The 9134-nt window shown below is 45.1% G+C and overlaps 1 protein-coding gene across 3 annotated transcripts in view; it reads right to left on the minus strand.

Annotated features, from left to right (window-relative positions):
• The window catches only part of WIPI2 (WD repeat domain, phosphoinositide interacting 2), a 150675-nt gene extending 143803 nt beyond the window's left edge, over positions 1 to 6872 (minus strand). Inside the window, exon 1 of one of the 3 annotated variants that reach the window (XM_069983577.1) lies at positions 6689 to 6871. In XM_069983577.1, coding sequence (XP_069839678.1) covers positions 6689 to 6762 — 74 coding nt within the window. In that variant the 5' untranslated portion in view covers positions 6763 to 6871. Of the gene's footprint in view, positions 1 to 6688 lie in introns of all 3 variants that reach the window. The other 2 variants (XM_069983574.1, XM_069983575.1) reach the window with 2 other exon arrangements.
• Between the last annotated feature and the right edge of the window lie 2262 nt (positions 6873 to 9134).

Genomic DNA, 9134 nt, shown 5'->3' on the forward strand with positions numbered 1-9134 from the left:
TATATGCGCAGTGGTAGCAGTGACTCTAGAACAGCTCCATATCGGCTTGTTTTTCTCTATTAGTCTATACAAACGTACCAAAATCAATAATTGCGTGATATGTATGAATTATCAGAAATTAGAAGGAGTATGGCAGGAACAAGTTTGATTTAATAAATAAAGGCCACAAAATTAAACCCCTCGTTTAGGCCGGTTGGGCTAAGACTTAAAGGAGAAGTCCGGCGAAAATTATTTTTTTATATGTTATTACTGATGGAAAGTTATACAATTTTCTAATGTACATTAATTATGGGAAATGCTCCTATACTGCTATTTCCCTTAATTTAGTGTACCAGGAAGTGTTAGAATTCTCTCAGAAGCAGTGACGTCACGACGAAAGGTGTAATTCCTATGGAGTGTCCAGCAGGGGGCGCACTATATATATAGAAGTCAATGAGTACCATTGACTTCTATATATAGTGCGCCCCTGCTGGACACTCCATTGGAATTACAATGGATGTGTATGTAATGTAATATACAGTGTTTTTGATTGAATACATTTATGAAATACTTTGGGGAGCAAGTGTCCTTGCTCCCCAAAGTATTCCATAAATGTAAGCAATCAGTACATCACAGTAAGCCCGCCGGTACGGACTACTCTCAACTACTACTCTCCCCACCTGCTCATAGCATGTGCAGGTGATGGGAGAGTAGTAGCCGGGTTATATGGCTGAGATCGCCACCGCGATGCCGCGCAGGGGGAGCCGCTCATCACTGCAGCTATCATCCCCCTCCGCTCCCCCCTCCTACTGCTTCCTCACTCTATGTGATAGCTGACTTCCTGCCCGGCCGCCGGCACGTGTGAACGGAGAGCGACGGCCCGGCAGGAAGTCAGCTATCACATAGAGTAAGGAAGCAGCAGGAGGGGGGAGTGGAGGGAGATGATAGCTGCAGTGATGAGCGGCTCCCCCTGCGCGGCATCGCGGCGGCGATCTCAGCCATATAACCCAGCTACTACTCTCCCATCACCTGCACATGCTATGAGCAGGTGGGGAGAGTAGTAGTTGAGAGTAGTCCACAGCGGCGAGCGTTTGGTAGCGGCGGCAGTGGTGGCAGCGGCGGGCGTTCGGTAGCGGCGGGCGGCGGGCTTACTGTGATGTACTGATTGCTTACATTTATGGAATACTTTGGGGAGCAAGGACACTTGCTCCCCAAAGTATTTCATAAATGTATTCAATCAAAAACACTGTATATTACATTACATACACATCCATTGTAATTCCAATGGAGTGTCCAGCAGGGGCGCACTATATATAGAAGTCAATGGTACTCATTGACTTCTATATATAGTGCACCCCCTGCTGGACACTCCATAGGAATTACACCTTTCGTCGTGACGTCACTGCTTCTGAGAGAATTCTAACACTTCCTGGTACACTAAATTAAGGGAAATAGCAGTATAGGAGCATTTCCCATAATTAATGTACATTAGAAAATTGTATAACTTTCCATCAGTAATAACATATAAAAAAATAATTTTGGCCGGACTTCTCCTTTAAGTCGGTGGATCAGCTTGGCTTGCAGGAGCCAACGATCCAGATTTCTTCTACGAGGGCCCAGTTTCAGATGTGATATCCCCCCGGAAGGTCAAGCAAGCAGGGGAGCAGTCATGATGTTCTTTCACGTGTCTTGTGATACCGGTGTATGTATCAGTGTTAATGGTTCTTATATGCTTACAAATTCTCCTTTGTAAGGGTATGTGCTCGCTGTGCTCAGTGTCCTGCAGTAAGTGAATGGGGGGGCGCGCACGTCCCGTTCCTCCCCTCTACTCTCAAAGAGAGCCGCAGCAGAGGAGGAATGCATGCTCTCCCACAGACGGGCAATGACACACTGAGACAGGCGGAATTCCGCCTGATTTGCCCTTATAGTGGAAATGTCTTGCCCACATACAGTTTAGGGCATGTGCAAGAAAGGATGTAAATCATAACTGTGGTGAGACAATTGATGTAATTCCGTATCATGCAAGTGAAACCATCAACAGGGTAGGTGAAACATGTTTTTTTGGGCATATACTTAAAGAAAGTGCACCCACCACATGGGTAAGAGCCCATTAAAGGAGAAGTCCGGCAAAAAAAAAAAAATTAAAGTATTGTATTGTCCCCCAAAAGTTATACAAATTACCAATATACACTTATTACAGGAAATGCTCATAAAGTGCTTTTTCCCTGCACTTACTACTGCATCAAGGCTTCACTTCCTGGATAAAATGGTGATGTCACAACCCGACTCCCAGAGCTGTGCGGGCTGTGGCTGCTGGAGAGAATGATGGCAGGGGGACACAGGGCACTGGAGGGACACCTAGCATCCCTCTGCCATCATCCTCTTCAGCAGCCACAGCCCGCACAGATCTGGGAGTTGGGTTGTGACATCACCATCACTTATAATTACATATACATATACATATAATTATAATTAAGTAATTAAGTGGGGATGGGGTGGGGGGGGGGTGATCGGAGGAGTTTTTTCCGAGAAAGTCACCCTAGCCCTCGCAAATGCCCTGTGAAAGCTCTTTTAAGGATAGCCCCTGGCCAGGAACCTGTTTTATAGAATATTAGATTCCTGTAGAAAGGTCTCCTCCAAGAAATAATTCTTCCTTGCCCCCAAATACTGCCCTATTGGTATACTGACACTGCCATCAGGTTGCTGGTTAGGTCCAAAAATGCAGATGTTTATTATCAATCCCAGATGTGAAAAACATCCCAGTGTTTAAGTGCAGCTTCACACTTACTGGATTCGCAGCGGATTTCACGCTGCAAGTTTGAAGCAACATCCGCTGCGAATCCTGGTACTAACCCAGACCCTTTACACCCCCCCCCCCCCAACATACATTACCTGTTTGGTGCTGCGGCTGCATGTGAAGCTTCCGCTCAGCAGTCAATCAGTAATTGCAGCGGAGTCATGCACTGATTGGCTGAGCGGGACTGACGGGAGCCTCACAAGGAGCCGCAGCGCTGAACAAGTAATGTATGCTGCGGGGGGTTGAAGGGGCCAGGTTACATACTCACAGCAGAATGAAAATTCAGCTGCGGTTATGTAACCCCACTGAAGTGACAGTACCAGGATTCGCAGTGGATTTTGCTGCAAACTCGCAGAATTTCGCTCAGTGCATGTAAAGCTACCCTAAAACAGAAAAATCCTAAAATTGTGACATAGAACCACTCCAAAAAATGTGCCATGTAAATTTAAATTTTTGTGTGTAAAAACAATTGTGCCCTCCCACCACCCTAAAAAAAAGATAATTAATAATATAATAAAAGATAATATTTTAAAAAAATAATTCGGTGCACATGCTGTGCCCATAGAGGTTCCATTACACTGTAAGTAGAACTGGCAAAAAACATTCAGCATGATTTGGGCATCTCAGCAGCAAGACACTTTTTACATTCTCGGGGCACACAATTTGCACGACATAATGATTGTGTTCTCACACGGTTACGTTTTTGCTTACTGACAATTTTTTTTTTTTCATCGCCAATTTTATTTATAGTGTAATGGCACAGCATGTGCAACAAATTATGCTATTTTTTTAGGGTGGTGGGAGGACGCAATTGTTTTTATGGAACAAAATTTGGAGTCTACACCACACATTCTTTTTTGGGGTTGGTTTATTGATGACATTTTGATTTTTTGAGGTGGTTCTGTGTCACAATTTCAGGATTATGTTTTTTTGTTTTAAACAGTAACAACATTGGGATGTTTTTCACATCTGAGATTCATCATGAACATCTGAATTTTGTGGACCTAACCATCTCCTTGCAACCAGAAGGCAGCGTCAAAACTAAGGTTTTTCGCAACCCGACTTCAACAGCTTTCCTTAATGGCAGAGTTTCCATCCAACTCCCCTCAAGAGGGGAATACCATTAGGGCAGTATTTGAAGTCAAGGAGGAATTGTTCCTCGGAGACCTTTCAACAGGAATCTAATATTCTATACAACAGATTCCTGGACAGGGGCTATCCTAAAAAGACCTTGCACCGGGCATTTGCAAGGGCTAAGGAGACTCCTCGGGAAGAACTCCTCCGATCATCCAAAACGGCCCCCCATCCCCCCTCTCAATTAGGGTGCATGCACACACTACAGAATCCCTGCCACTAACCCCCGCGCACATCTCCGCTTGTGCCATAGACTTCATTCTATGCTAATCCACCAAAAGAACTGACAAGTCAATTGTTTGGGCAGACAGCAGAATCGGCCTGCGCATAGAAAGAAGTCTATGGTACAGCCGGAGATGCGCTCGGGCGAACCACGGAATCCGCACGGATTCCATCGTGTGCATACACCCTTAAGTCAAAGTAAGTTGATACGTTGCATTGTCACCTTTAACCAACACAAATATCAAGTCAAGAAAATTCTTGCAAAATACTGTCCGATTTTATTGGCCAACTCCGACTTGAAAAAAAGTGGTTTCCACCAAACTGACAATAACTTACAGAAGAGGAAGGAATTTGAGAGAGTTTCTTGTGAAAAGTCATTTTTCGGACATTGTTAAGCTGACCTGGCTCAAGTCAAATTTAATGGGCTCCTACTCGTGTGGTGGGTGCACTTTCTGTAAGTAAATGCCCCCCAAAAAAATCTTTCACCAACCCTGTTGATGGTCTACTTACATGATACAGAATTACATCAATTGTCTGACCACGGGGGTGATTTACATCCTTTCTTGCACATGCCCCAAACTGTATGTGGGCAAGACAATTCCAACATTTACGTCACTGGGGAGTCCTCCTGGCCTGGCGGCAATGCAAGGGTATTCCTAGTGACAAGATTGGGTTGTGGGAGTTTCAGTGCCGCCCGACAGTGTGGCGGTCTTTTGACGCTGCTGCTCATGTTCGTTCCCAGCCCGTTAGGACTGCCGTTATTCTATTACGATTGGTTATTGTATGCAAAACAGACATTGGTAACTTTACCTTTTTGATTATACCTTCAAGGTTTTCATTGGACATTTACACCTTTGCAATTTGATTGGCAGCGCACCCCTATGAGATGTCAATCAGAGGTTATTTAGCTCCAGAATTGGCATGCTATCTCCCTCTTGTCTCTTGATAAAGGCAACATGTTGAGGGGGCAAGCTAAGCTTTTAATCTCATCAACACTAGCCATTTTTAACTGACTTACGGTCCACTTACACAGAAAGATTATCTGACAGATTATCTACCAAAGATTTGAAGCCAAAGCCAGGAATGGATTCGAAAAGAGGAGAAATCTCTGGCTTTCTTTTATGACCTGATTTCTGTTTATAGTCTGTTCCTGGCTTTGGCTTCAAATCTTTGGTAGACAATCTGTCAGATAATCTTTCTGTGTAAATGGACCCTTAGAATAGGTGAGTCGTCATTACTAGGTTACACTTCATATTACATCATGGTTTAGGTTATAGCTACTAGCAATAGAAGGAACCATCCACCTAGATGGCAGTGTTGTTGTAATTTTAAACGTGTGTTTTCTTTATTAGTTTAATCAATTTATTTTCGATTTATTTTTTAAGTATCAGCAGGTTAGACAAATCTAACCTGCTGATAGCCCCTTATACACCCAGGATACTGAGGAGGAAGGAATGTGTGTTACCTTTCTACTGAGCGTGCGTCCCTCGCAGTTAGTCGGAGTCACTTTGCTCCTGTGCACTGCCGCGCCATCAGCATACTCCGTCTAATGATAAACAATAGAGCAGGGGGGGCGAATGACATGCCAGTGCTCCCAACGGTGCTCTGGAGTGAAGACTACTGGACGAGACCGATGCCGAGGAGGAAGGTAAGACATATCAACAGGTTCGATTTCTCTAACCTACTGATAGTTCCCTTTTAAATGGGTATTTCATTTAAACATAACTTTTGATATGTTGCTGCCCATGGTGAGACTAACAATTCATTCCATACTATTATTATTTCAGTCTCCTTACCCCAGTTCTCACTGAGAACACACACAGATTTTAGTGTCCTCAGCAGAACGAAGGAGCTGAGAACTGGGAGAAGGAGACTAAATAGACAATAACAGTATGGAAGTTGGAGTTGTAAGTCTCACCATGAAGACCAACATATCAAAAGTTATGTCTGAGTGAAATCCACCTTTAATTTTATGAAAAAAGCCTAGCAAAGTGGCCAAACTGTTTTCCAGGTGTTCTTTCCACCCCTGGGATGGTAACTACTTGGAAGATGGTGTGATTCATTTCTGTAATTGCTTCCGATCACAAGAAAACAAGGAGCTGAGTAAGCCCCATAATCAGAGCACATACTGGAGGGACCTGGTCAGGCCACCTACATATTTTAGGGTGTAATGACAACCTGAGGAAGCAACATGAACACTATGCGCTAATCACACATCAAGGGCAATCATGATAACTATGGTCTTCCGTCATCATCTGAAAAATACATGGGGGATATGTATCAACGGGTGTAACACACACTAGTGTAAACTGCCCATAGCTTTCAGATCTGGTAAAACAAAAGAGGAGCTGTGATTGGTTTCTTTTGCCAGTTTACACCAGTGTATATTTAACCCCCTTACCCACCCCAAATCATGGAGTCTTCCTAATAGGTACAACCTACAGGTTATCCCTATAGAAGCAACACACGGTCACGATGAGGTAACACATCTGCGGCACAGGGCACACACAACTTTACCAATGTATTGTTCTCTGACATCAAATTGGACTCACGTACGTGTTATCCTGGTTGAAATTCGCAAACAAGAGCTGTGTGGCTCCGGTCTCAACGTTCTGCCTAGCCAGGTTCATAGTGAGACCCAGGGACAGCGTACAGGTCACTAAGCTGCTGCTATTGCGAGCTCCGTATTGAGCGGCCGCTCATTCCTTGTTTACCGGCCTGGACGTGACGTGTTACTGCGCATGCGCGCCCTTACAGCCCGGCTGTTACTGCGCAGGTTTAAAGGGCAGCGAAACGTCATTTCGGATGCGCGAGTTATCAGGGGTTACGAGTACGTAGCGTCCAAGAACCCTGTAATATATTAGAGAAGCAAAACACTGAAGGCTCGTTCATGAAGAGCTAAACATCCGTCCCGTTTTCCGCTCATAAACACTGCGGTGTATTCTCTTTCCCCATCATAGCATACCAAAGGTTTTCCTGGCTTAGGACTCTGATCTTCTCTGTAGACCTGTATATAATAAAAATGAACCCTTATTGTCATAAGTTTTCACCTATTCACAGCTCTTTCCATTTTCTTATGAGGATTTATTCCAACTGGGACTGGTCTCTGCAGAGTAAGGTGTCCCCAATACAGTGCTTCCCAACCTTTTCCACCCTGGGGCACCCCCTAGAAAAATAAAATTAGCTTGGGGCACCCCTACAAAATAATGTTCTACACAATATAAAAACTTGTTACTTTGCCTTCTCCTCTCCATCTGGCCCAGACCACCATGACTTTGCAGCTACAGTTCATCTCTTCAGAACCTACAAGAAAGACATTTTAGGCTTCACACTTTTCCAGCAACTTCCTTCCCTTTCTCCCTCCTATACGCTCCTAAAGTATAGTAATTGCACTGTTTTGTGTCATGCGCAGTAAAGCGAGTAGGTATGTGGGTTGTTCCCTGTATGTAGGAGCCCCCATATACTAATAATGACCAATGCTGTGCCCCTCATTCAATAATAATTCCACCTAAGGTGCCCCATTATACAAATTATGCCCCCTGATGTGCCCCCTTATACTAATAATGCCTCTTGCTGTGCTCCCATATAGTAATAATGCCCCATGCTGTGCCTTCCATACAGTAATAATGTCTCCTTCTGTGCACTCCATATAGTAATAATGCCTCCACTGCTGAGCCCTCCATAGTATTAACAACCCTACTGTGCCCTAAATATAGTAATAATGCCCATGATGTGCCTCTCATATTAATAATGCCAACTGTTGTCCTCTCTATAGTAAAAAATATACCCCCTACTGTGCCTTCATCATAATAATGCCCCCATGCTGTCCCCCTCAGTCTAAATGCCCCTCTCCCTGCTCTGCCCCTAATAATAATGTCTCCATTGCTGTGCCCCCCACCTGGTGTCATGACTTAACATTATCACGCCTGCTGGAGAGGTCATGTCCCGGAGTCCCATAGGCTGCTTGCATGAAGTGCTTGCCTTTGGGACTGAATGTAGGAGCAGAATGCTGACAGTTACTGCTCCTACATTCTGTTCAAGTGAATATTTTGCCCGCTCACAGAGTGAGCGGGCGGAACATCAAACTGATCGGTATATCCCTAGAAGCTGTGTGGTATATCCCTAGAAGGTGTAACAGTGTCACAGTTCCCACCGGGATCTCACTGCACCCTGGTTAGGAATTGCTGACCCAATCGTTTACCATATGGTAATAATGTCCTCAATAGTGATGCCCTAACTGTGCCCCCCTCTGCCTAATAAGCCCCCTACTGTGATCCCATTAACAAATACTGTCCCAGTTGTATCCCTAATGGGCTTATGTAATGCAACCACTGGGTATCTAGACAGAATGCCTCCTGCTCCATAAAGAAGTAGCGGATTATAATAGGTCTGTTTCGGCGGTAGCCAGCGGCCCTGAGCTCCTGGGAGGCCCATGGCCACCCAAAAAGACTTATACTATCAGTGGTGTATTGTCTCCAGGCTACAGTTCTGCCATGATTTGCAAAAAAATTGTTGCTTTTTTACCACTATTTTGCACCAATCGGGGCATTATGACATTATATATCCTGTACTATGAGCACCATGCTAGCACCGATTGGTGAACAGCACGGGGCCTATGGTAAAGTTAATCTGCCCCTGGCCTCCATATAGTACCAATGCTCCCTTTCAGGGCCGTTTTAACCCCTTAGTGACCGCCGCACGTATTTTAACGGCAGCCACTAATGGGATTTATTCCGATGCGTACGCCTTTTAACGGTGGACGCATCGGAAAAAATTACCGCCCGGCGACGGCAGCAGTGCGGGGGATCGGCGGTCAGGGGGGGCCCTGTAACTGCCCGGAGCGGAGGATTCTCCGCTCCGGGCAGTTTAACCCGTTAAATGCCGCTGTCAAAGTATGACAGCGGCATCTAACGGGTCCCGGTGGGTCCCGGACAGCGCAGCGGGTATAGTCACGCGATCGCGACGTCCTGCGGCGAAGTCCGGTCCCCCGATGTTTTCATGG

This window comes from Dendropsophus ebraccatus, chromosome 9 (genome assembly GCF_027789765.1).
Source record: "Dendropsophus ebraccatus isolate aDenEbr1 chromosome 9, aDenEbr1.pat, whole genome shotgun sequence".
Classification (NCBI taxonomy): Eukaryota; Metazoa; Chordata; class Amphibia; order Anura; family Hylidae; genus Dendropsophus; species Dendropsophus ebraccatus.